The sequence below is a fragment of the Agrilus planipennis genome, unplaced genomic scaffold (assembly GCF_000699045.2).
Source record: "Agrilus planipennis isolate EAB-ADULT unplaced genomic scaffold, Apla_2.0 scaffold134, whole genome shotgun sequence".
NCBI classification, from domain to species: Eukaryota; Metazoa; Arthropoda; class Insecta; order Coleoptera; family Buprestidae; genus Agrilus; species Agrilus planipennis.
The window spans coordinates 2,045-28,793 of record NW_020438860.1 but is presented as its reverse complement, the minus strand read 5'-3'; the positions used below and the strand labels follow the sequence as shown (position 1 = coordinate 28,793).

Sequence of the window (26,749 nt, the reverse complement as noted above, 5' to 3'; positions counted from 1 at the left end):
AGTGTTTAACAATTGGTTATCCTGTAACTTAACTGTCAAAGAGACAGCTAAAACATCTGTGTTTTGTCGTTTTGTCAAATTAGCACAATTTTTTTTGGAAATAAAAAGGCGAATGTGAATTTGTTGATCGTATCCTTTACAAGGCCTTTTTGGTAACATAAAGTGCAATAGTTTCCCCACAAGAGGCACTTAGGATGAGTTTTCTTTTGTAAGTGGACTTTGTTGTCTCAGTTGAATGAACATTTTCATTATCATGCTATTTTTGTCTGAAATCCAGAAATAGAATTGATCAATATTTCCGAAATGGTTTGTTTTGCAAAGTACAATTAAGTAACTAGCGTATCTTTTAGTGGGAGTCGTTCTTCCAAAACATTCAAACCTAAAAAAAATATACCTGAGGGAACACATCAGTATGAGCTGATGAAACATGCAGCTGCCACTCTAGGTTCAGGAAACCTTAGACTGGCAGTAATATTACCGGAGGGCGAGGACTTAAATGAGTGGGTTGCTGTTAACAGTAAGTTGAAAACTAAAATTGATTGAGAAGATGTTGCAAAAAGTCATGTAACTTTTAGCTGTTGACTTTTTTAACCAAATTAACATGCTTTATGGCACAATAACCGAGTTTTGCACAGAAGAGAGCTGTCCCATAATGTCAGCAGGTCCAAAATACGAATATCATTGGGCTGATGGTCATACAGTAAAAAAACCAATTAAATGTTCAGCTCCAAAATATATAGACTATTTAATGACATGGGTGCAAGATCAGTTGGATGATGAGACACTATTCCCATCAAAAATAGGTAGCTAATTTACCCAGTAAATACTGGTTTTAAAAGGTTGTTACATAAGTGGTGTTTCAGGGGTACCTTTTCCTAAAAATTTCCTCTCTATTGCCAAAACAATATTGAAAAGGTTATTCAGAGTCTACGCCCACATTTATCATCAGCATTTTACTGAGGTTGTGCAATTGGGTGAAGAAGCCCATCTTAACACATCATTCAAGCATTTTATATTCTTTGTTCAGGTATTGAATCATTTTTTAAGAATACATTGTGTCACAAATTCTGATCTAAACATTAATTATTATGTTTTGAGAGGAAATTGGGACACAAAACAGTTGCAAATGGAAAGAAGAATATATAAGTTTATTTTTGTAGGAGTTTAGTTTGATAGAGAGGCGAGAATTGGCTCCTCTGCAAGAATTAATAGACAAATTGACGGCAAAAGAGGCCCGATGAACGATCGAAATACACAAAAGACAACTCTAACAACACCCTTCTTAATTTTATTTTTGTTGGCTATAATCTTTCTTTAATTTATATGTCCCTTCTCCTTTACTTTACACTAAGCAACAGTGATATAGTTGTTAAGCAGTATAAAAAAGAAATAACGATTGATTAAGGCACAAAATTAGTCAAGAGCCATCAGGGAAGCTCTAGGGTTACACTCGCCTGTTAAAAATGACACAAAATTTTAGGTGTCTTCTTCAACGCAATGTTTAGACTGTTGTTGCACTTAATAATTGCTTAGGGTTCGATTTTATCTCACAGTATGCAGGGTGAATTTTGTATTTATGTATGTGTAGCTTACATTTAGTCTATCATATTTCGACTTTACATAATCAAATGACAAATAGGTTCCTCTTTACACCCTGTATAAATAGTTTAGGGTGTTCGTTATACAGTACACTCCCTATTTATATTTATAGAAATAGAAGAAAAAAGAAAATATTTAACTGTAGTCAAATCACTTCATTACTTACTGTATCTGTCGATATCAGTAAAGAGTGATTTTTTTAATTGAATTGACCACATTTTTTATTCATTTATTTTAATTTTTTTTTTAACAACCATTGCTACAGTTTATTTATTATTTTATATATTGTGATAGTTTCTTTCAGTTCTGCACTGCCTTTTTCTTTATAGTAGACCAAATTCAGTTTTTTATATTTGTAGTTAAAAATTTACTGCAAACGACCACCGTTACTGTATTGTAATGTTAAATATTTTTTTTTCTTTGATGACAACGGTTAGAACGACCGGTGAAAAAATTGTATGTGACTTCTTGTTTCTGTACAAAATTATTGTATCGATAATTTTGATACAGCTAAACGCGACTTTGGGCCTTATCAATGATAATATTTTTGATAAGAAGAATTTTAGCGATCTGGCAAAAGCAATAGCATCATTACTAACGTCGAATATTTTTATTGCGTCGCCGTCGACTAGTTTTTAACTTGCAGTACAATATCGTGTTATAATTTATTATTGAACTTCTCGGTCTTTTTGATACATACCTATACATTATACATATTATTGGCATTTTAAATAATATGTCGCCCTGTAAAATTTTATACATATAAATATTTGTTAATTATTAATGTAGTGAATAGATATTGTCATTTTTTTTGTTTTTAATTCTATTTATTTTTATTAAGCACATTAATTACTATATAGTATATAGAGAGCCTGTTTGCCTGCTTTTTTAGAGAATAAAAAGAAATGTATATACGTCGCAATCATCAAAAATTTAAGCCACTTAATAAAACGGCAAAACTTGTTATGTGGCATCAGATACTTAGGTGTAATAATGTAGGTGTATCTCAGATGAACAGATAGCGCAGCGAATATTTTTTCAATTACACAAATAATTAAACAATTTGCGAGTTGTTTTGTAAAGGATTTCAACTTTTAATAAAAAAAGTATATAAATTATGACACATTATCAATTTCCTCTTTAATCACCCTAAGTCTACTGGCATAATGCAAGTAGAAAAAACAAAACGCTATCACAAAATCACTGCAAAATTTGCAGCACTTGGTTTTTTTAAGCTTGTAATTGTGGCTAGAGGAATAGGTGCATAACGATACAATTAATAGGTCTAGTATAATTCGATCTAAAAGTAATTTACACTTAAAAACAACTAATAACGTAATTTAGAATCATTTTATTTATTTATACTTCTATTACATGAAGTATTAAAGGAATTACATACAATAATAAAATAAATTTCCAAAGTACACCCTATATTCACTAACAAGAAATCACCTACAAAGTTTAATTAACATGAAAACACAAACTGATACAATGAAACTAAAGTTAATACATTACATTTATTTTAATCTTTTGCAATCTAAAATTAGTTGCGGTTGTTCTTTTACGATGAAGGGGGTGGGGGTGGCGGAGCAGTTAACAATGTGCTCACGTCGATACCGGGCGGGGGCGGAGGAGCGGCTAAATTAGTTGGCGGCCAACCAAACGGCGGTGCTCCAGGTTGCCAAGGGGGCATGTTTACTGGCGGGGGGATGGTTGTAGACGCCGTAGCGTTTGAAGATGTTGTTACGGTCGTGCTCACTATCGAAGCTCCAGGAGGAGGCGGTTGATTGTTTACAATGGGTGGTGGCATCCAGGGCATTCCCATTTGGGGCGGACTCGAAGCTCCGGGCGGTGGCGGTGGGGGCATTATTCCCGGGGGACCCGGTGGCCAACCCATACCTGGCGCAGCACCCCACGGAGGTGGTGGTGGCATACCTTTAATATAGAAAGACAATTTTAAGTTCGATTTAATGTGGGTACTGACATTAACAAAACTTACACATTGTGTTCATTCCGTTGGCCATGGGAGGCATCATAGGACCGCCGCTAGCTAGAGGGGGTGGCATTAATGGTCGCGGGGCCATTTGTTGTTCGAACATGTTAATGCCTGTGTTCATTTTGCGTTGAGGCGTCGCACTCATACCGTTTCCGTTGGCATTGGTTGTGCCAGGAGGGGGTGGACCTTCGCCTAATTCAGCCATTAAAGACATATACTCTTCATCGATTTTTGCTTTCTCGCCAACAACAGGTGGGCCACCTTGGCCGGGTCTTTTCTGGCGACAATCGCGCGCTATATGTCCAGCCGCCCCACAGCTCGAACAAACAATGTTGTTGGTGATGTTTGGCTTGTCTGGGCACTGCAAAGAGAGCAAATCAAGCACTGGAAACAGTAAATGGATTAAAATTAATTTACCAGCCATGATTTATGATCGGTGGCTCCGCAGTTGTTACACCTCAGACCGTCGTTTTCTCTAAGGGTACCGTTTAGTTGGGCCAGTTCTCTCAGTTGCATTCTACGAAGGTCATTTTGACTCTCGGGAACCTCTACTCCTTGCCTAATAACTTCTTTTATCTAAAATGTTTAATAAATTAACATAAATAAACGCAAACATAACGCTATCGAAAGAGCGGTACCTTTTCAACTGCCTTTTTAACATTTTCGGGATTGGTTGCTGTAATATAAGCATGCAAGGGCTCGTCTTCGCCTGGCAAAGGCTGACCATCTTTGCGCCCTACTTTACCCTCTTTGACGCTCCCTTTGCCCCGTATTATGATCTTAGCCCCCGTCTCTTTTTCCATTGCTAAGTAGAAATAATATATAAATCAGTTTTGTACAATTCCATAAAAATACAACTGCTCACTCTTTAAAGTATTTCCTCTGGGTCCAATTAGGAGACCTACGAAATTAATTTCTGGGTGCTCCTCTTGCGGAATCATCACCTTATCGCTAACACGAATGACAGGCGGCCTGTAAAATAGCCAATTACATTTTGGACAAATATATTGAAAGTTAAAACTAACTTGTAGTCTACGGGGGGCTTGAAATCCGGGTTTATTTGTTGCATTTTGAGAACCAAATTGTGTCTTTCTTCCTCTAATCTCTTCCTAACTCTGAATTCTCTTGTATTCAATCGTTTGCCATCACTGCTATAAATTGGTTCAGGTGAGGGGGACCTGTTAGAAGAAATGAGACAGAAAAGAATTAAAAGGGTGCAATACTTCCCCTACATTTCACCACCAATCTATTATAAAACCTGATGGTTCGATGTAAGGCAAAACGTACACGGTTTTTTATTTATTAAAACTAGCGAATTTGAATAACTAAATAATCTGTGGGGAAAAAAGGTTTGCAATTTATTTAAAAAATTAAATGATAAAGTGAATTTTATGTAATTTCTGAAAATAAACAATCTGATTAGAAGGGACGAATAAGATCAATTAAATGCTAAACTTTGAAAAAAAATCTTCAAGTTATAAATAGGCTGAAATGAAGATAAATTATTATTATTTTAGCTGAAAGTAAAAATTTTAGGTTTTAAAAATATGTATATATGTATCTGAAACTAACTAATTAGATGAATTAATTAATTAAGTAACATACCAACTTCCAATTTATATCCAATAACAACAATTCAAAAAGAAAATAATTTATTTGAAAATTAGAAGTTGGTTTTCCTATTGGGATTTAAAGTACAATTTTCTGATAGTTCTTCCAATAAATTAGCAAATTAATTATAATTTAAATCCCCTGAATGCTCTCTTATTCCTAGAAGAAGGAAATAAGTTAATTATTATTTTTTATCGTTGCCAAACCACTGTTGGTGACTATTTTAAGATGTCTGGCAGATAAAGAGGAATGCCCCACTATATTGATTACTACAGCACCTTTCTTCCGGATTGGCAGGAATCCCCAAGTCTCCTGAACGTAGTTTGCGACTCACTTCTTCAATCTGCAGCTGAACTGTAATAAAACGGATTAGAAAAGGGCAAACGCCCTTATGTTAGAAAGCAGGTCTCATTATTAGCACAAATATAGTCAAAATTAATCAAAAATGATCCCAGACACTTTTTCAGACTGAATAGACCAAGGTCTATCAAACTTACCACCACAACATCAAACTTAATGTCAATAATGCTAATTAATTATTTGTCTGAAAATATCAATTAAAATTAAACAATCAGTTTTAGAGTAATTTTCTCTATATAATTATCAATGTTCTTTGTTGTCTTATGGTATGGCACCTGCTAATGCAGCTGAAAAATACTGATTAGTATACTTATTATCATTTGTATACTTACTATAAACAGTCTGGGGGTTATTGTTTTCATATTAAACTTGTCCAGGTCAGAAAAAGAAATGAAATCTAGCCCTTGTCAAATACATACTCACCTCTATCTTAATAATTATGCTTACAGTTAACAACTAATAAGTTTTATAGGGAATAATATATGACTATACAGATACTTACGCAAATAAGCTTGTTCCTGTTCCTTGCTCAGGTTACTGGGGAGGATAGTGGGAAGTCCAGGTATAAAAATTTTTTCATGTTCGCCCCCTGCCCAACGAGACCTACGTCTACGACGTCTTTCTTCCTCGGTTTCCTCTGTAAATATAGTTACAGTGCATTACATATACTATCTATTAATTGATATGTTACATAATAATCAAACAGTTTTTGAGACCTACCCCCATACTGCGATCCACTGGACTCATTTGCCTCTTTTTGGCAAACTAGGGACGCAAAGTTTCGTGAGGCTGCAATGGTGGCCAAAGTTTCGGCCAGTAACTTTTCTCCATCAAACTCTGAAGTCTTTTCGGGGCTCTTTTCGCGGCCCTTGCTTTTGCTTTCACTTTTGCTTCTGGATCTCCTGTCCCTTTCCCTTCGTTCACGATCACGTTCGCGATGCCTGTCCCTATCACGGTCCCTGTCTCTACTACGTCTCCTTTTGTCACGATCCCTAGATCGATCACGTCCCCTATCGCGATCGCGGTCCCTGCTTCGATCCCTATGCCTTGAGGAACCCATTATTCAAAATAATGTGCAAAACTCGTTACAAAGACTTATTTTCAGCACTGTTGGGGTATTTGCCAGCGTTTAATATAACGTTATTTTTTAATTAATGGGTACGAACACCTCAATAGTGACTATACTGAATGACTGAATAAACTTTCTCCGCCCCTTGAAGCATACGTCACTTTAGGTTTCCTTTTGATTTTTGAGGGTGGTTCACGTTATTCAACAGTAAACAGTCTTTATTGAGGTCACTGTATTGTTTTCATTGTTTCTGGAATCATCTCATCATTACGTATGGTTAAGTACTTAAAATGGGATCTTATTAGAATTGCAAAACGTTTTGTTTACGCCACGAATTTACAAGTTTTTTATTTGGTGTGAACAGAGCCTCGTGACTATTCACGTTGATAAATTGTGCCTTGTACCACACATGCGCAGTGTGTTTGTCAAATTTGTATTTATACACGAAGCCATTTTGTTACATTACACGCAATTGTTTATAAGTATTTATCATTTTGTAACAATTTGTGATTGAAGTATTTCAAGTGTTTAGTTTTTGCGCTTAAAAACTGAATAACCGTAAGTTTTCATTTTCCTTTTTGTATAATCCTTATTTGTCTATCGGTCAAACTATATTTGACCTCCTTGGCTGTTTAGTAAAATAATAAAACGTTAGGTTAAAAAATGTCTGGAGGAGGTGATCAGGATGACGGTTATATTGCGAAATTAAGGGGGCTACCTTGGTCAGCCACCACGGACGATATAATTACGTTCTTTAAGGACTGTAACATAAAGGGTGGTAAAAATGGTATTCACATGACAACGTCACGGGAAGGGAGGCCTAGTGGTGAGGCATTTGTGGAATTTGTGGACGTTGAGGATTTGCAACGTGCTCTTCTCAGAGACAGGGATCATATGGGAAATAGATACATTGAAGGTAATCATAAAAATATGCTGTTTGAAGATTGTATTACCTTTTTGAAATTTTCCTGAAATTGTTTTGTTACTGTTGTTTGAGTAGTGTTCAAAGTAAACAGGGCTGAAATGGAGTGGGTTATTAAAAGATGTGGACCAATGTATGGATCTAATGAGGACGGGTGTGTGAGATTGAGAGGATTACCTTTTGGTTGCTCCAAGGAGGAGATTGCACAGTTTTTCACAGGTATAAGGCCCATTGCTCTTAACTTAATTGATTTGTTACATGCTTTAACAAATTCTTGGAAATATTTATAAGATACTTGTCTTTATTGCCTTTTGAAATAGCTGAAAATAATTATTTTATGCTTTAATAGCTGTTTTTATATATACAAGAAATATACAAGGTGATTTCATTATAATTTCTGCTCAGTATTAAATAACAAATGATTTCTTTTTCTTGTTTGCTCAGAACAACATTTCATAATATTGTGATATCTTAATGTTACCCAGATTTTTTCATATAATTGTATGTTTTATGTATAAATGTTCTTCTGTTTTTTTTTTCTATTGTTCATGCAAGTATCTTGGATATTTTCCCATTTTTTGCCTGTTTGGTTTTATCCCGATAAAGGTGAAATGTGTGTCACATTTTATATTTATTAATCCTTGAAAAGAAAAAAAAAAAAAATAGTCCGTTGTAATGAAAAATATTTTTGAGTTGAAGGGCTGATTTTATTGGGTTGTTGGGTAGGGTTGGAGATAGTGCCGAACGGAATAACCCTTCTGACTGACTACTCGGGGAGAAGTTCTGGGGAGGCGTACGTACAGTTTGTTAACAAAGAAGTCGCAGAGAAAGCTCTGCTCAAACACCGGGAAAGAATAGGACACAGGTGGGGCAAGGAGGGAGGGCGGGATATCACCTCCTCATTAACATAATTAATTTTTCAATTATTCCTTGTAATATTACTTAAAAGAAAATTCAATCAACATCACCAAAAGCTCTCGTTATTTGAATTAATTAAATTTCTTTTTTGTTTAATGGCCAAGGGTGTATATTCAAAATTTAAAAAAAAAACAGGTAATGGGAGGTAAATAATAGATAAAATAAAATATATAACGAGAGTTTTTGTTTTTTTTTTGTACTGGGAACTGTAGACAACTCTGTATTTATTTTGTTTGTTGTAAATTAATATGGTCATAAAAACAATGGGGCCTAGAGTGAGAAACACATCAACATAAAAAAAAAATAAAAATTATATTCATTTGCTAATTAAAAGCACAAGAAATTCCATAGCCATAAGCATGAGGATTTACCCCACAGTTATTATTATTTAAGTTATTTCATATTTTGGAGATAGTAATAGAAGAAGTATGTGACCAAAATCTTTAGGGGTATTTCGCCCATGCTTACTACCCAGTCTACAGTGTAACAATGTATTTAAAAACAATATAAGACAGGATATTGTAAGCATCTTGTTTTGTTTGTTAAAGTACATGTTGTTGTGTTTGTTCTTTTTTTTTTTTTTGATGTTGATTTGTTTCCTTTTTGCACCCTTCGCCCCAGCACATCAACGACAACACTTTGACAATATTATGCTTCCTCTTCTACTTACGTTGTTTTGTTTTGTGGCTTTATTCCCTGACTTTGTTCCATGTGATTGTATGCGCAGATACATAGAAATATTTAGGAGCAGCCTGTCTGAGGTGAGCAGCGTTTTGGGTTACAACGGTCGTCGTATCGGGGGCGGTCCAGGGGGCATGGGCTACAACTCCCGTCCGAGCCCCTACGACCGCGGCGATCACCGTTACGGCGGCATGAACCGCTTTCAGTCGCGGGGTTCGAGGAGTTTCAAGGGCGGATTCTCCAACTCCATTGTGTCCGGTAAATTAAACGAGCAAAAAAATAACGATGGGGAGATAATAAAGTGTTTTCTGCATGGGCTTATTACAGACAGGAAATTTAACGATTACGACGTGCCGAATAGTCCTTGGATGGGGGCAAGTCGAAATGGTAGTTTGGCAGGTAGTGATCGGAGCCCTTACAGCATGAGTAGCTGGAACGGTTCTAACGATAGGGGAGTTTCTGCAGGGATTCATTGCGTTCACATGAGGGGCTTGCCTTTTAAAGCCACCCAAATGGACATTGCTGACGTAAGAACGGCATAAGGGGGTGGTAGATTGAGATCTTATTTAACAGAGGCTACTTTTTGCAGTTTTTTAAACCTATAATTCCGGTGAGTATTAGACTGTTGCAAGATGGGTCGGGTAGGGCTTCGGGGGAGGCAGATGTTGAATTTGCTAGCCACGAGGATGCTGTCCGGGCCATGAGCAAAGACAAAGGACATATGCAGCATCGTTATATAGAACTGTTTTTGAATTCGTCGGCCAGTAACGGGCCCCCGTCCAGCGGAGGGTGTTACGGGGGCCTGGGACGACGCAGACCTTAAATTGTGAAGTCATTTCAATTTCTGTTCTTTGAAGTGGAAATGATCAGTAAAAAAAGAGAAGAGAAAAAGATTGGTTGTTGTTAAACTATTTAATTTCGTCGTCGGTATTCGAATTACTATTTTTCTTTCTTTTTATTACTGTCACATTGTGTTCGTATATTGAAGGAAAAAATATATGTACAAGCACGTTTCTTAGTCTTCTGTTTGTTTTAATAGATGTGTAGGGAAAAATCGATCGAGCATGAGGTACGTTGTAAAAAAATCAGCGATAAGGTACAGAGTTTTTATTTTCGTTTAAACCTCGGTTGTTGTTAGCACATTCAGTTTGTAATGAATTTTTTGTTTCCTTTGTTCAAACCATAAAGCAATTTGTTAGGGTATTCACTATTTTTTTTTTAATGCTTTTGTTTGGTATATATGAAATGTTCGGAATAGAAAAAAAAAGAATTAAGTAAGTAGTGGGGGGTGGGGTGGGTTTCACCTGATACTTGTACTTTAAGAGAACATTGTGTTTATTTTTTTATTGTAAAAAATGTATAAAAGTGGCTGTAATGTGGTTAAAGTAAGCTTTTACCTCGTGGTTTTAAATATTTTTCTTTTAGATTAGATCAGATTTATTAAACTTGTGCTTTTTTACATTATGTGTGCAGTTAAATGAATTGTATTTTCCAAAAAGTTGATCTTTTTTTTTCGTTTTTACTTATTTTTTTCATTATTTAGTTGTTAAGTTAATGAATTTTGAATAAAGCTTCATTTTTTATGCAATTCCTTATATGTTTCTCATTTATAACTGGGCACGTTTTTGAAATTTAATTAAAAAACGCTAATAATGTTTACTTTGTAGTAATCAAGTATTTCATTAGCTTGTAAGGAACAATTAACACAAAAGTTTTAATTTTTCGATTGATAATTATATATCGTTATTTTCAATCGTACGGCATTTTTTTTTACCTTCATCCTACGCTTTCTTAAAAGGGATGCTGCATCGGCTTCGTGTTTATTTCAATTTACACTAAAAAAAACGAATTTTACAAATATATTACATATAGATATATGATTCTTCGTGAAGCTTATACTATTTTTACAAATGCGTTATGTGTGTTGCCTATATCGACTACTACTTTAAGAGGGGTAAATTTATATATTTAAATTAGACGCTTAATTACACTTACAAATATGATAATTTCGGTCTATCTTTGAAGGATATAATATATATACTTATGTTAGAAACATTTAACTGTTTCTCGCCGTTTTTCCCCGTACATTCAGAACAAATAAATTGTAATAGTATAACAACTCATATTAAATTGAAGCAACTTTAAAATTAGTTTGTAAATTGTTTACTAAAACATTTTTAAACTAAGAAGCGTCTTAAAGTGTGTTACAGATATTCAAAGAAAACAGTAAAAATTCAGTGTAATTTAACTTTATTAACATATAAAAATTAACAATAACTTACAAAAAGTACAAAACAACGCATTTAATTAATTATTAATTATGTGTCGCTATTTTCAATGATACTACTTGTCATATCGGCGTCTTCTTCCTCTTCTTCGTCGGCTTCCATTTCGAAAAGTCTGATTTTTTTTCTGTTCTTTGAGAGAACGATACAAACCTTTCTGGCACCCGAAACAGCAAACTTACTACAAGCCATATCATCGAGACTTTTTGTAACAACCGAAGATCCCAACTCAAATCCGTTAATTTTCGGTATATTTTGCCCACAAATCGACCGATTCAAATCGTAATCAACCATCTTATCTTGTATTAAATTTATAGGCAACTGACAGAGTAGTCCGGAAGCCTTTGCGTTGGATTCTTGTAATAAAACTGACAAAATGTTGACGCTATAAAATTTAAAGTCCGTTATCTGATACTTTTCAGTATTACTGTGAGCGAAGAATATGTACACGCTTTTCCCTTTTATTTCTGGAACGATTTGCGTTAAAAAGATGCCAATTTTTTTATCTAAACTCGCCACAAACGTCTGATTATCGTCAGAATGTATTTCGGTCATTTGCGCGTCCTCTAAACTGTCTATAGTATGTTTTAAATTTAAATCGCGAGCCGTAAGGAATTTCGGCTGTTCGAATATCTTATCGATTGATTTTTCTAAAGCGTGCAATTGCTGCACCAAAGAATTATTCTGGTACCGCCTGATAATGTCCGGATGCTCTCTAAGACATTCGTTATGCATTAGGAAATTGTTCCATATGTTCTCGTCAATATTGGGGGGCGCAGACAAGGGCGCGTTCTCAAGATACTGACCCAGTCTTTCCATTGTAAACTCTGAAACGATAAAAAATAAAAGATAAGTCGGTAAATACTGTAAAAACGTAAAAATTCGCATTTATAATTTTTACCTTTTCCTGAGGGGTCTCGACTTCCTTCTGTCCGTCCAATTCGATCAAAATTTAAAATAAATTCAGTAATATTAGAGATGTCTTGTTGAGTCATCTTGGGCATCTCAGGAATTTGCTCTTCCATCAAATTAACAATGGCCATATACAGCCACCGGAAGAATGCCTTATATTTAATCATTGACTGATTGATAATCTGTTGCATTTCGCCCCCTTTACTCAAGAAGGACCCTGCTAAGTTTATAGCTTCAGTAATTGGTTCTTCAGTCAGACCAATTACCTAAAAAATATTTAGTTAATGCAAAAATAATTAAAATTTAATTTTAACGTGTTACTTCGAATCTGGTTTTGAGTCTGGCCATTCCTCGAAGTTCTGCGAGATGATAAGTTATATTTTGACCAACTTTCGTCAAGTTCTTTAGTAATAACTGTTGAATGTTTGCATAGCAAGTTTCAATCACTTGACCAAACTTTTTTAGACCTTTCTCGGTTAAATCGTGCAACAAAAACTCTTGCATTTCTGTGCTAGTTATGCCAAACATTAAAAGATCAAGAAAATCGGCTGTTAGAGTCCCTTCGGAGACTTTCGACGCGTATTTCTTTAATTTGGCGTCCATTTCTAGCAAAATTGTTTCCCACGTCTCTTTAATCGTTCCAATGGTGTCCCACAAGTACGGTATTAAGTTATCTGCAAAATTAAATTGTTTTAGGCACAGAAACTTTAGTAAAAGTAACGTAATTGGTACCTATGTGGCTGTGCTTATTGGCTACTGCAAATAACTCATGTTTGTGAGTTTTAAAAATATCTGTGTTTAATATGGCAACTTTAATGTGCCCATTTTCGTCCTTTATCGTAATAAATATGAAATTTAAGTCATTTGAGAATGTAGCATTTAAAATTGAACACCTGTGACCGTAGTATTTGTTTAAATTAATTGTTGCACACATGAATTTTCCAAAAATACTTAAATGAACCAAACCTTCCCTTGTACCAATTATAAGAAGATTCAGATCTTTCTGATTTTCACATAAGTTTGGTTTCTGATGATTATGCTGACCAGCAGATGAAGACAGAGGCTGAAGATCTGCCAGAAATGTAGAAGAATTATCCTAAACATTTAGTATTATTTATTTATTCACGGTATAAATAAGAGCTTTTGATTTACTCACTGCATATTTTATTTGATGTTTGTTCTCTTCATCTTCGCATAAAAGGTTCCCTGCTGATTTGTTTGATTTCCTTGTTTGCACCCAATGTAAACATGATATCTCACCTTGTACTTCTATTTTATGAAGAATATTCTTGTTCTCGACATCCACCAAGAATATTTCGCCTATATTATTTAATCAAATAGTAAATATTCTCTTTAATCATTAACAACTATTATTGATACCTAAACTGTATGCTATTGCTATTATTTTGCTGTCTGGTCTCCAGGCCATTGCTTTGACTTGAATTCCATCTTTATGGGGAGATAAGTTCCATGCCCGAGCCCATGTAAGGCGATGTAGAGCAACTTCTCCTTTAAAATTTTGAAAATTGAGCTTTGTTTTAGTTTGTTGTTAGTGGTTGTTACCTTTTAGGTTAGAAAATGCCACTAAATCCATTCGATTACTCCAAACCAATATATCTATCTCTTGGGCGACGTTTTTTTCTTCCAATTGCTTTATAGTTTGATACATTTTCGTCGCTTTTTAATTAAAAAAATACTAAATTCCTAAATTTTTGGCAGCTAACCTATATAAATTTGAAGTATGTATCTCTTCTTCTTCTTGGTAATTTTCCACAATTAAAAAAAGAATTAAGTAAGTAGTGGGGGGTGGGGTGGGTTTCACCTGATACTTGTACTTTAAGAGAACATTGTGTTTATTTTTTTATTGTAAAAAATGTATAAAAGTGGCTGTAATGTGGTTAAAGTAAGCTTTTACCTCGTGGTTTTAAATATTTTTCTTTTAGATTAGATCAGATTTATTAAACTTGTGCTTTTTTACATTATGTGTGCAGTTAAATGAATTGTATTTTCCAAAAAGTTGATCTTTTTTTTTCGTTTTTACTTATTTTTTTCATTATTTAGTTGTTAAGTTAATGAATTTTGAATAAAGCTTCATTTTTTATGCAATTCCTTATATGTTTCTCATTTATAACTGGGCACGTTTTTGAAATTTAATTAAAAAACGCTAATAATGTTTACTTTGTAGTAATCAAGTATTTCATTAGCTTGTAAGGAACAATTAACACAAAAGTTTTAATTTTTCGATTGATAATTATATATCGTTATTTTCAATCGTACGGCATTTTTTTTTACCTTCATCCTACGCTTTCTTAAAAGGGATGCTGCATCGGCTTCGTGTTTATTTCAATTTACACTAAAAAAAACGAATTTTACAAATATATTACATATAGATATATGATTCTTCGTGAAGNTAATGATAATGGACCTTTTTCAATTTAGACGTATTGGGGTGTAATATCAACTCATAAATTAAAAGCTATTTCTTAATTTTTCTAAACTTTTACTCTTTTGGCGGTTACTTAGCCACTACCAAATCCACCCACACCTAAGGAATTTCATGCTAATGCGCAGAATCAGTAGTTTCACTCGTTTCCCATGTTGGACAAAATGCCGTTGGTGGCGCTGATGGCGCATAATTGTCCATATTTTTAAAGAATATTTCACTAAAACTTCTGAAGATGGCACTATCAATGCTTTAATCGTATTTGGGAGATTAGAGCTTTTTAACACGATAGTAAAACATATAGTTATTTTTATAATATTATTATACGTAACGTAATTTTATAATTAATAACGTAAATAAAATTATTTACATTAAGTAATTACTCGAAATGGATAACTCATCTTATTTATATTATTTTCTTTGCGCAAATCTCATAACTTTTTTTCGCGATTTTGCTTCAACAACCATTTGGGCTTGTTTCTTGAGATGGTCTCTCGTAGGCACTTCTTCTTCCTCTTCGGATCCTAAAACATTTTGAAATATAATTGAAATAACGTTAAAATTGCTGGATATTTAAAAATAAAAAAATGGTAACCTGCTGTTTGACTAATCGATATGGTACCCGTCTGGGGTACTGGTGTCCTTCTTAATAAGGAATTATACGAGGGTGGAAACCATTTTTCCTCAATTTCTTCGTTTTCTATCTGTAAATTAATTAATATTAGTACGATATTAAAAAATGCCCCGCTTTTGTAGTTACATTTTCAATTTCTATAGTTCCCTCTTCGTCTAACATAGGCATAAGGGTTGTTCGGATGTAAACAATCATTTCTTGAGTATGCATTATATTATGACCCGTTGACTTGGGGTTGACATTCAAATACATTCCCCTCAGATTGTCAGATATTCTTTTAATGATTTCTTTTGTTTTATGGAGCTGTTCCATTTTTATATGTTTGCGACTATTTTGCTCATCGATTTGAGTACGCATCTTTTCTATATCTTCTATGTTTCTTAAAAAGAATGTTTGAATCCAGTTACTTTTTTGAATCGTCTCAAATAACTTATTTTTTGTTCACAAATTCATTACACTCGAAAACTGTAAACTTTTGTCTAATGTAACTGCGAGTTTGTGGACAAAAAACTATTTGTTACTTGCATTTGTTTATAATCGTTTGTCAGCTATTTTTTGATTGATTATGTTTTTTTTTACTTACTGCTCGGCTTCTTTGACTTCAGCAAATTTAAAAGCTTCCAGCTGGTTAGTCAGTTGTTGAATTCGTCTTTCTAACTTACTCTTTTGTTTCTCAGACGTTGCCTTTAAATTTTCTAATCGCGAAAGCGTTGTTCTTTGTATCTGGAATTTCTCTAAAGTTTCTTCAGCATCTTTAGCACCTGCATATACGTATATGTATTAATTATTTCTAATTAATACATAATTAATACATATATTTACCGGCAGTTTCTTTTAACTTATCAAACGTATCGATGAGGTCTTGTTCGGGATTGGGACTAAGGAGTTGGTCTTCGTCCAGTTGTCCTTCCTCTGGGTTTTCCTCGTCCTGTCTTTCTTGAGTTTTTCCGCTCATGAAAATTAGTTGTTCCAGTTTTTCTAATTCTTGACGACCTTCAGCCACCAGTCGTCTTCCTTGGGATTCCAACCTTTCCCTTTCCATAGCTGAAAGGACGGCTGATTTTTCTTCGTGTAACAATTCTGTTCTTACGAAAGCTTTCTTTTTGGCTGCTTCAGCGCCTATCTGAAAAGTGCATCGAAGAAACAAATACAAACAAATATATTCGGAATGAAATTATTTTACCTTTTGTAATTTTTCTATTTCGGACTCTTGAATTTTGAGTTCTTGTTCCGTATTTTTTATGATAGCATGATAACTTGCTGTCTCGTTTAAGAGGGACCTTTTTATGTCAATGTAACGCGTTTTTATGTGATTTGCTTCACGCCATTGCACTTGAACCGCGTGAATTTGATTTTCTATGCTGAAGGTGGTCTGAAAATATTTACGAAATGTTTACTGTTTATTTCGGTTATTGTTTTTTATTTTTGTTATGTAGTTTGTATTTAACGTACTCTGGTAACTGGCGCTTTGATTTTTTTTGCGAAACTCTTTTTAACTTGTTGCGATTGCAGTTGCTGATATTGTTTGGCCATTTCTTTTAAACAGCGTTCCTTCTGAAAAGCTAAACAATTTTTAAGGATTTTTTTAATTGCTTTTGTTTTCTACCTCGGCGATTTTGTAGCGAATTAGGTCTAGTTTTTTTACTTTGTCTATGACCTGTAAGTCTAGGACGACTATCACTTCGTTGCACATCTTTTCACCCAAGTATGCTGCTACAGAATTGAGTTGTGGGATTCTAATCCTGTCCTTTACGCTATTACTAGTTTTGTTTCGTAAAGTTACGATTAATTGCGACACTTCCTTCTTTAGGGTTTCGATTTTTTCGGTGTTGTTCTTTTGTTCTGTTTCGCATTCTTCAAACAGGGCCTTTCTTTGACCCTCTGTTGTTTTAAAACAAATAAACAAACAAACAAAGAAACGAAGCATTGACTTTCGACTGTTATTTATTGTTTAACACCAATAAGTACGTAATAGCATAACACTCACCTGAAAGTTGTACCTTTTTTTTCATTTCGTTTATCATTTTTTCCATTTCCGCAGCCGTTTCTGGCCTTTTCTTGCGCGATTTGAGGCCTCCCATGGCCTTTAACTTGGTGAAGTAGTTACTTTCGTTTTTAATAAGATAATATATAAAGATTTTACGAATAATTAAATTGTAACCAGTTTTTTTGGGATTAATTCGTGGGGGCAGCTCCCCCTTCGTTATTAGCAAATGAAGGAAATTGATTTGAACAGAGAAAATGCATTTGCGCAATGTGATATGTTGTTGAAGATGTTCGAAGATCGGTTGTTTTATTGATCAAACATTATATTAAAAATTACTCTATCAGTCTGTCTTTTGTTTCTAACTTTTATGTACGATTTCTTCACAAAATTTGGTACAAGGGAGCAAAGATGAACTTTTTCAAGCAACCACTTTTATCTATTTTTATCTGTACAGATAATTTTATAAATAATAATTGTTTTTGACTGAGCCTTGTATATGTGTATGCGTATGTCTAATTTTAAATTGTTTCTAATTAGGCCTTGTAAATGAGACGTTTCGACAAAGACAAAAGGCAAAGGTGATAAGAAACGCCAACGTCTAGCCAATCACCTTGCTTGTTGTACGTCAAATCGAGCCTCGCATTTGTTTATTTAAATATTTTTGTTGTTGTGATGAACTAATACTCGCTATTTTGCAATTAGTTTATTTTGATATAAATAAACGTATTGTACCCGGGTATTTAGGTCGCGAGGGGGTGTGAGTGCTCTATTAATGATAACTAAAGACAATTGGTGTTTGTTTGATTGAAGTTTTGGATATAAATTGATAAAAAGCAATATTGGTGAGTGAATTAATGTTTTCGTCAATAGCTTAGGTAGATCATTCATTATTTCATTTATGCAGAGATGTGATGCGTTTAAAATGCAAATACAAAATAAAAAATACCTAAGTGTGTTTATCTTGCATTCAAATACTTTTTTGAGAAAAGCATTCTGTATTTTATTTAAAATACTTTTCCAAACGAACTTTCTATTTGTAAAATGCAAAATACATTTTTACCATTAAAAGTTTTGCTAGTATCACCGATCAAACATTATATAAAATGATGAAAAATTCTAAACTCCTTGGATATGGATAATTTAAAATATTGGTTCGATATTGTTTTCCGAGTTCAATGTCATGGTCCATGGAATTTTGTAGTTCCAAATTGATATCAGCACCTGCCAAATCACTACTTATTGTCCCTTTAGCAAGAAACTACGAAACTGTATGAATTACGACAAAACAACCCCCAAAACAATATCGAATTGATATACGCCAGCTGTGTAAAACTAAAAACTACAAGATATTGTGGTGTGCTAATAAATGCCTATAATCCAAAATTCTTAGAAAACGATGAATTTCATGCTAATGCGCAGAATCAGTAGTTTCACTCGTTTCCCATGTTGGACAAAATGCCGTTGGTGGCGCTGATGGCGCATAATTGTCCATATTTTTAAAGAATATTTCACTAAAACTTCTGAAGATGGCACTATCAATGCTTTAATCGTATTTGGGAGATTAGAGCTTTTTAACACGATAGTAAAACATATAGTTATTTTTATAATATTATTATACGTAACGTAATTTTATAATTAATAACGTAAATAAAATTATTTACATTAAGTAATTACTCGAAATGGATAACTCATCTTATTTATATTATTTTCTTTGCGCAAATCTCATAACTTTTTTTCGCGATTTTGCTTCAACAACCATTTGGGCTTGTTTCTTGAGATGGTCTCTCGTAGGCACTTCTTCTTCCTCTTCGGATCCTAAAACATTTTGAAATATAATTGAAATAACGTTAAAATTGCTGGATATTTAAAAATANACGAATTTTGAAAATACGTATTTTGCATTTAGCATTTAAAATACAAAAGGGAAATCAATTTCGTATTTTACATTTGAAATCACAAATCAAAAAAGTATTTGCATTTTGTATTTAAATACTTTTAAAAAGCCATTTCGCACATCTCTACATTTATGGTAAAATGACAATAAATTTTATGATGCTGTTTTTATTTCCATGTTTGTAGATTAATAATGTTCAACACAATTAGAAATAACAAAAGCCAAAATTTTTTATTGTTATTATCTTTTTAAAATATTGTAAAATGTGATTTCTGTGGAAGAAATACAACCTTTATACAACGATAATTTATTCGGTTATATTTTATGCTTTATTTCTAATTTGTTGTTAATATTGTTTAGATTTTATTAGATTGCAAAAGTTGACGTTACTCGTTCGAATTTAATATTACGCAAATGATAGTTCGATGCGCTGGTATCTGTCGTATTAGGTGAAGATAACCTCGATTGTGGTTTGCATATTATCTCACTTTCACTTTCCGCTGACATTGATAGAAGCAAACAATCGATATCAAAATACATAATATTGTCAGCAATGTCAAATACCGTACAACTAGTTGTAATTCATCACAAAACTGAACCAAAAAATACTAATTTTTGCAAAGTAAGAAATGAAAAGCCAAAACGGGGCAAAGGTTTTTTCTCAATTATGAGATATCAGGTCTAAAAGGACAATTGTTTTACAAATAATTAAGATAATTAATAAAACACTTACTTCGCATTCTAAGTTGGACTTTTATATTTAATAACATAGAAACCTAAGTAGGTTTTTCGTTACACCTTAATTATTTGTGTAACGATTGTCCTTTTAGCCCTGAAGATGTCTCATAATTGAGGCGACACTTAGGTTGTTGGTCTCGTAAAAATAAAAACCATTGTCCCATTGTAATTTTCTATTTCTCATTTTATACAATTGTTGTTGAAGAAATGACAACTAGTTTTTACATAATTATTATTGGGGGCTGGTGGGATAGTTTCGGAAGTTAACTAACGAGAGCTGCAAATTCTTTCATTGTTGCAAAGGCTTATCATTATCGGATGGTTGCAGCTTATTTTTAATGTTTTTTTAAATGTAATAAACTTTGGGTATTTTCCGAAATTAACGAAACAATCTTGGATGTAGATTGCAGCAGTCTTTTTCGAGCGTAATTGTCTCTCCTTTATTATCCGAATACTTGCTCACTTTAACAGTTGATCGGCGAGAGAATATTTTGCTCGGTTTTTGCTTTAAACAGTAACTAAAGAATTGTTCCAAAAATAAGTATGTTATTTGTATATGAATTTACTTTAGATTTGTCTTTTTACATTTGTACTACAAAGTGAAAGTAATAATTCATCTATTTAACACATAAATGTTGTAGGGTAACTTCCATCTTTAAACAACTTCACCTTATGTTTAAGGATAAGTTATATCACCAACCTATATGTTTTACGTCAGTAAAAACACTGCTGGACCTTATATGGCACCGCACTGGAAAACCGTTGGTACCATGACATACTACGTATTTGTTTACATAATTATCCCCTGTCGGAGGTTACTAATTACCTTCCATTTCAGAATAATTTCACGAGCGCCTTTTTATGTTTAAGTTATTTTATGTGTTTTACGTTGGCAAAACTATTGCCGGAAAATACCTTGTATGACACCGCACTAGGAAACCGTTGGTACTATAAGATTCTACGTACTTTGTTACATAATTATCCCCTGTCGGAGGTTACCAATTACCTTCCATCTCAGAATGGTTTCACGAGCGCCTTTTTATGTTTAAGTTATTTTATGTGTTTTACGTTGGCAAAACTATTGCCGGAAAATATCTTGTATGATACCGCACTGGAAAACCCTTGGTACCATGACATTGTACGTACCCTTTTACATAATTATCCCCTGTCGGAGGTTACCAATTACCTTCCATCTCAGAATGGTTTCACGAGCGCCTTTTTATGTTTAAGTTATTTTATGTGTTTTACGTTGGCAAAACTATTGCCGGAAAATATCTTGTATGATACCGCACTGGAAAACCCTTGGTACCATGACATTGTACGTACCCTTTTACATAATTATCCCCTGTCGGAGGTTACCAATTACCTTCCATCTCAGAATGGTTTCACGAGCGCCTTTTTATGTTTAAGTTATTTTATGTGTTTTACGTTGGCAAAACTATTGCCGGAAAATATCTTGTATGATACCGCACTGGAAAACCCTTGGTACCATGACATTGTACGTACCCTTTTACATAATTATCCCCTGTCGGAGGTTACCAATTACCTTCCATCTCAGAATGGTTTCACGAGCGCCTTTTTATGTTTAAGTTATTTTATGTGTTTTACGTTGGCAAAACTATTGCCGGAAAATATCTTGTATGATACCGCACTGGAAAACCCTTGGTACCATGACATTGTACGTACCCTTTTACATAATTATCCCCTGTCGGAGGTTACCAATTACCTTCCATCTCAGAATGGTTTCACGAGCGCCTTTTTATGTTTAAGTTATTTTATGTGTTTTACGTTGGCAAAACTATTGCCGGAAAATATCTTGTATGATACCGCACTGGAAAACCCTTGGTACCATGACATTGTACGTACCCTTTTACATAATTATCCCCTGTCGGAGGTTACCAATTACCTTCCATCTCAGAATGGTTTCACGAGCGCCTTTTTATGTTTAAGTTATTTTATGTGTTTTACGTTGGCAAAACTATTGCCGGAAAATATCTTGTATGATACCGCACTGGAAAACCGTTGGTACCATGACATTGTACGTACCCTTTTACATAATTATCCCCTGTCGGAGGTTACCAATTACCTTCCATCTCAGAATAATTTCACGAGCGCCTTTTTATGTTTAAGTTATTTTATGTGTTTTACGTCGGCAAAACTATTGCCGGAAAATATCTTGTATGATACCGCACTGGAAAATCGTTGGTACCCTGACATTGTACGTACCCTTTTACATAATTATGCCTTGTCGGAGGTTACTAATTACCTTCCAAGTCAGAATAATTTCACGAGCGCCTTTTTATGTTTAAGTTATTTTATGTGTTTTGCGTTGGCAAAACTATTGCCGGATAATACCTTGTATGACACCGCACTAGGAAACCGTTGGTACTATAAAATTCTACGTACTTTGTTACATAATTATCCCCTGTCGGAGGTTACCAATTACCTTCCANTCTATATCTTCTATGTTTCTTAAAAAGAATGTTTGAATCCAGTTACTTTTTTGAATCGTCTCAAATAACTTATTTTTTGTTCACAAATTCATTACACTCGAAAACTGTAAACTTTTGTCTAATGTAACTGCGAGTTTGTGGACAAAAAACTATTTGTTACTTGCATTTGTTTATAATCGTTTGTCAGCTATTTTTTGATTGATTATGTTTTTTTTTACTTACTGCTCGGCTTCTTTGACTTCAGCAAATTTAAAAGCTTCCAGCTGGTTAGTCAGTTGTTGAATTCGTCTTTCTAACTTACTCTTTTGTTTCTCAGACGTTGCCTTTAAATTTTCTAATCGCGAAAGCGTTGTTCTTTGTATCTGGAATTTCTCTAAAGTTTCTTCAGCATCTTTAGCACCTGCATATACGTATATGTATTAATTATTTCTAATTAATACATAATTAATACATATATTTACCGGCAGTTTCTTTTAACTTATCAAACGTATCGATGAGGTCTTGTTCGGGATTGGGACTAAGGAGTTGGTCTTCGTCCAGTTGTCCTTCCTCTGGGTTTTCCTCGTCCTGTCTTTCTTGAGTTTTTCCGCTCATGAAAATTAGTTGTTCCAGTTTTTCTAATTCTTGACGACCTTCAGCCACCAGTCGTCTTCCTTGGGATTCCAACCTTTCCCTTTCCATAGCTGAAAGGACGGCTGATTTTTCTTCGTGTAACAATTCTGTTCTTACGAAAGCTTTCTTTTTGGCTGCTTCAGCGCCTATCTGAAAAGTGCATCGAAGAAACAAATACAAACAAATATATTCGGAATGAAATTATTTTACCTTTTGTAATTTTTCTATTTCGGACTCTTGAATTTTGAGTTCTTGTTCCGTATTTTTTATGATAGCATGATAACTTGCTGTCTCGTTTAAGAGGGACCTTTTTATGTCAATGTAACGCGTTTTTATGTGATTTGCTTCACGCCATTGCACTTGAACCGCGTGAATTTGATTTTCTATGCTGAAGGTGGTCTGAAAATATTTACGAAATGTTTACTGTTTATTTCGGTTATTGTTTTTTATTTTTGTTATGTAGTTTGTATTTAACGTACTCTGGTAACTGGCGCTTTGATTTTTTTTGCGAAACTCTTTTTAACTTGTTGCGATTGCAGTTGCTGATATTGTTTGGCCATTTCTTTTAAACAGCGTTCCTTCTGAAAAGCTAAACAATTTTTAAGGATTTTTTTAATTGCTTTTGTTTTCTACCTCGGCGATTTTGTAGCGAATTAGGTCTAGTTTTTTTACTTTGTCTATGACCTGTAAGTCTAGGACGACTATCACTTCGTTGCACATCTTTTCACCCAAGTATGCTGCTACAGAATTGAGTTGTGGGATTCTAATCCTGTCCTTTACGCTATTACTAGTTTTGTTTCGTAAAGTTACGATTAATTGCGACACTTCCTTCTTTAGGGTTTCGATTTTTTCGGTGTTGTTCTTTTGTTCTGTTTCGCATTCTTCAAACAGGGCCTTTCTTTGACCCTCTGTTGTTTTAAAACAAATAAACAAACAAACAAAGAAACGAAGCATTGACTTTCGACTGTTATTTATTGTTTAACACCAATAAGTACGTAATAGCATAACACTCACCTGAAAGTTGTACCTTTTTTTTCATTTCGTTTATCATTTTTTCCATTTCCGCAGCCGTTTCTGGCCTTTTCTTGCGCGATTTGAGGCCTCCCATGGCCTTTAACTTGGTGAAGTAGTTACTTTCGTTTTTAATAAGATAATATATAAAGATTTTACGAATAATTAAATTGTAACCAGTTTTTTTGGGATTAATTCGTGGGGGCAGCTCCCCCTTCGTTATTAGCAAATGAAGGAAATTGATTTGAACAGAGAAAATGCATTTGCGCAATGTGATATGTTGTTGAAGATGTTCGAAGATCGGTTGTTTTATTGATCAAACATTATATTAAAAATTACTCTATCAGTCTGTCTTTTGTTTCTAACTTTTATGTACGATTTCTTCACAAAATTTGGTACAAGGGAGCAAAGATGAACTTTTTCAAGCAACCACTTTTATCTATTTTTATCTNCTTCTGATGGCGTTTCGGATTGTAACGGAAGTTTTTTGTTTTTTATATTACTCGTCGGTACACATATGAAAATATCGACTATTTTCCGATATGAATCTTGTAAAACGTTGAGAATTACACGAGCTTTCCGTAAATGAAGAGGCCGACAAATGAGCAAGGAAGCTAAGCGTTTTAAAAATCAGATAAAGCAACTTTTCAAGCCTTCCATTCGGCTTCGACAAGATCATTTTTGCGCCTCACTGGACGCCAACTGATCAAGATACACGAATCATTAGTTGTGTATGGGTAGCTAGTTTCAGAACTAATAGGAGGCTTATAAGATCTGACGTGAACCTGCTTGTCTTTTATTCAAGCCTTTAACAAAAAAAAATTTGAAAGTTAGCAAAACCACTACCAAATCTTTTTATATATGAATAATTATACTAAAGATTGAATCTTTCTCGTGTATAACTGCCAGAATTCTTTTTTTAGATTATATAATATACAGGGCGAATGTGTACACATGTGGTTTACTGCAGATCCTATAATAATACTTTAAAATATCGATCATAACAAAAAATGAAATTAATATCCAACAAGAAAACTCCGCCCGTATTTCTGGAAGAAAATCTTTCTTCTTAGATATTATGACTAATTTTCTAGTATGTAATCACAAAAATCAAATACTCGTCGATCTTCCAGAAGAAGTGCCAATAAATAAAATTCTTATGAAACGATTCGAAAAACTTCACTTATGAAGAACCCAAAGCTAAAAAACTATGGATTCCATTTCTTCTCTTTAAATACAATGTGTTAAAGACCGGAAATAAAATAGGGTTGTATATATATTGATATAAAATGATTGATGGTGATTTTGCATCAATAAAATTATTTGCAACCCTATTTTGACTCTGAAATTTCACGGTAAACAAACTATTTTGGCATCAGTGTCTTTTTTCTAATTAAAACGTTGACAAAGGCAAATAAGGAAGCATATAGAGGAATTATTTGTTGTTGAACTTCAAACACAAAAATATGAATAATACTTCGAAGCTGGTGATATTAGTGCAAACACCACTGTTAGTCTACAAAAACTCCAATATTTAAAAAATTAGCAAATGCCTGCATGGTTATCTTAGGAATATTTGATACTTAAGTGAATGTAGAAAATTAAATAGTAGTTTATTTGAAAAAAATGTTTTGAAAATACGTGTATTTTGCATTTAGCATTTAAAATACAAAAGGGAAATCTATTTTGTATTTTACATTTGAAATAAAAAATCAAAAAAGTATTTGCATTTTGTATTTAAATACTTTTAAAAAACTATTTTACATATCTCCGTTCATCATCAAATTCTTCTTCTACTAATAAGTACTACAAAAAAGTATTTATTTGAAAAACGAATTTTGAAAATACGTATTTTGCATTTAGCATTTAAAATACAAAAGGGAAATCAATTTCGTATTTTACATTTGAAATCACAAATCAAAAAAGTATTTGCATTTTGTATTTAAATACTTTTAAAAAGCCATTTCGCACATCTCTACATTTATGGTAAAATGACAATAAATTTTATGATGCTGTTTTTATTTCCATGTTTGTAGATTAATAATGTTCAACACAATTAGAAATAACAAAAGCCAAAATTTTTTATTGTTATTATCTTTTTAAAATATTGTAAAATGTGATTTCTGTGGAAGAAATACAACCTTTATACAACGATAATTTATTCGGTTATATTTTATGCTTTATTTCTAATTTGTTGTTAATATTGTTTAGATTTTATTAGATTGCAAAAGTTGACGTTACTCGTTCGAATTTAATATTACGCAAATGATAGTTCGATGCGCTGGTATCTGTCGTATTAGGTGAAGATAACCTCGATTGTGGTTTGCATATTATCTCACTTTCACTTTCCGCTGACATTGATAGAAGCAAACAATCGATATCAAAATACATAATATTGTCAGCAATGTCAAATACGGTACAACTAGTTGTAATTCATCACAAAACTGAACCAAAAAATACTAATTTTTGCAAAGTAAGAAATGAAAAGCCAAAACGGGGCAAAGGTTTTTTCTCAATTATGAGATATCAGGTCTAAAAGGACAATTGTTTTACAAATAATTAAGATAATTAATAAAACACTTACTTCGCATTCTAAGTTGGACTTTTATATTTAATAACATAGA

General features: G+C 33.5%; 6 protein-coding genes across 8 annotated transcripts; 2 read left to right on the top strand and 4 right to left on the bottom strand.

The window, feature by feature from the left end:
* The first annotated feature begins 19 nt into the window (after positions 1 to 19).
* Positions 20 to 2,717, top strand: LOC108738992 (MOB kinase activator-like 1). The gene is made up of 5 exons (XM_018472639.2): positions 20 to 208; positions 351 to 517; positions 576 to 803; positions 864 to 1,027; positions 1,161 to 2,717. Exons 1-5 carry the CDS (start codon positions 195 to 197, stop codon positions 1,239 to 1,241), a joined length of 654 nt encoding a protein of 217 aa, XP_018328141.1. The 5' UTR covers positions 20 to 194; the 3' UTR covers positions 1,242 to 2,717.
* A 218-nt stretch (positions 2,718 to 2,935) lies between these two features.
* On the bottom strand, positions 2,936 to 6,778 carry LOC108738982 (splicing factor 1). The gene is made up of 9 exons (XM_018472616.2): positions 6,287 to 6,778; positions 6,069 to 6,203; positions 5,485 to 5,560; positions 4,621 to 4,773; positions 4,461 to 4,567; positions 4,234 to 4,400; positions 4,013 to 4,171; positions 3,599 to 3,956; positions 2,936 to 3,534 (listed from the first exon to the last, which is right to left on the bottom strand). Exons 1-9 carry the CDS (start codon positions 6,624 to 6,626, stop codon positions 3,161 to 3,163), a joined length of 1,869 nt encoding a protein of 622 aa, XP_018328118.1. The 5' UTR covers positions 6,627 to 6,778; the 3' UTR covers positions 2,936 to 3,160.
* A 274-nt stretch (positions 6,779 to 7,052) lies between these two features.
* LOC108738988 (heterogeneous nuclear ribonucleoprotein H-like) lies at positions 7,053 to 10,169 on the top strand. Of its 3 annotated transcripts, XM_018472628.1 has the most exons (7): positions 7,054 to 7,193; positions 7,291 to 7,551; positions 7,636 to 7,776; positions 8,284 to 8,422; positions 9,203 to 9,414; positions 9,484 to 9,683; positions 9,746 to 10,169. In XM_018472628.1, the coding sequence occupies exons 2-7, from the start codon at positions 7,299 to 7,301 to the stop codon at positions 9,977 to 9,979; spliced, it is 1,179 nt and encodes a 392-aa protein (XP_018328130.1). In that variant the 5' UTR covers positions 7,054 to 7,193; positions 7,291 to 7,298; the 3' UTR covers positions 9,980 to 10,169. The 3 variants fall into 3 exon arrangements, with proteins under 3 accessions (XP_018328127.1, XP_018328128.1, XP_018328130.1); XM_018472625.1 differs by having other exon boundaries at positions 7,053 to 7,193; positions 9,203 to 9,683; XM_018472626.1 differs by having other exon boundaries at positions 7,053 to 7,193; positions 7,272 to 7,551; positions 9,203 to 9,683.
* A 1,263-nt stretch (positions 10,170 to 11,432) lies between these two features.
* Positions 11,433 to 14,102, bottom strand: LOC108738980 (anaphase-promoting complex subunit 4). Its single transcript, XM_018472613.2, has 7 exons — positions 13,917 to 14,102; positions 13,734 to 13,862; positions 13,510 to 13,673; positions 13,086 to 13,449; positions 12,675 to 13,027; positions 12,343 to 12,619; positions 11,433 to 12,268 (listed from the first exon to the last, which is right to left on the bottom strand). The coding sequence occupies exons 1-7, from the start codon at positions 14,020 to 14,022 to the stop codon at positions 11,475 to 11,477; spliced, it is 2,187 nt and encodes a 728-aa protein (XP_018328115.1). The 5' UTR covers positions 14,023 to 14,102; the 3' UTR covers positions 11,433 to 11,474.
* A 1,097-nt stretch (positions 14,103 to 15,199) lies between these two features.
* On the bottom strand, positions 15,200 to 17,511 carry LOC108738960 (uncharacterized abhydrolase domain-containing protein DDB_G0269086-like). The gene is made up of 9 exons (XM_018472591.1): positions 17,418 to 17,511; positions 17,037 to 17,311; positions 16,883 to 16,984; positions 16,614 to 16,802; positions 16,253 to 16,553; positions 16,014 to 16,191; positions 15,557 to 15,809; positions 15,392 to 15,500; positions 15,200 to 15,320 (listed from the first exon to the last, which is right to left on the bottom strand). The coding sequence occupies exons 1-9, from the start codon at positions 17,509 to 17,511 to the stop codon at positions 15,208 to 15,210; spliced, it is 1,614 nt and encodes a 537-aa protein (XP_018328093.1). The 3' UTR covers positions 15,200 to 15,207.
* A 1,600-nt stretch (positions 17,512 to 19,111) lies between these two features.
* Positions 19,112 to 24,222, bottom strand: LOC108738959 (uncharacterized abhydrolase domain-containing protein DDB_G0269086-like). The gene is made up of 8 exons (XM_025973248.1): positions 24,129 to 24,222; positions 23,748 to 24,022; positions 23,594 to 23,695; positions 23,325 to 23,513; positions 22,964 to 23,264; positions 22,725 to 22,902; positions 22,489 to 22,520; positions 19,112 to 19,232 (listed from the first exon to the last, which is right to left on the bottom strand). The coding sequence occupies exons 1-8, from the start codon at positions 24,220 to 24,222 to the stop codon at positions 19,120 to 19,122; spliced, it is 1,284 nt and encodes a 427-aa protein (XP_025829033.1). The 3' UTR covers positions 19,112 to 19,119.
* Between the last annotated feature and the right edge of the window lie 2,527 nt (positions 24,223 to 26,749).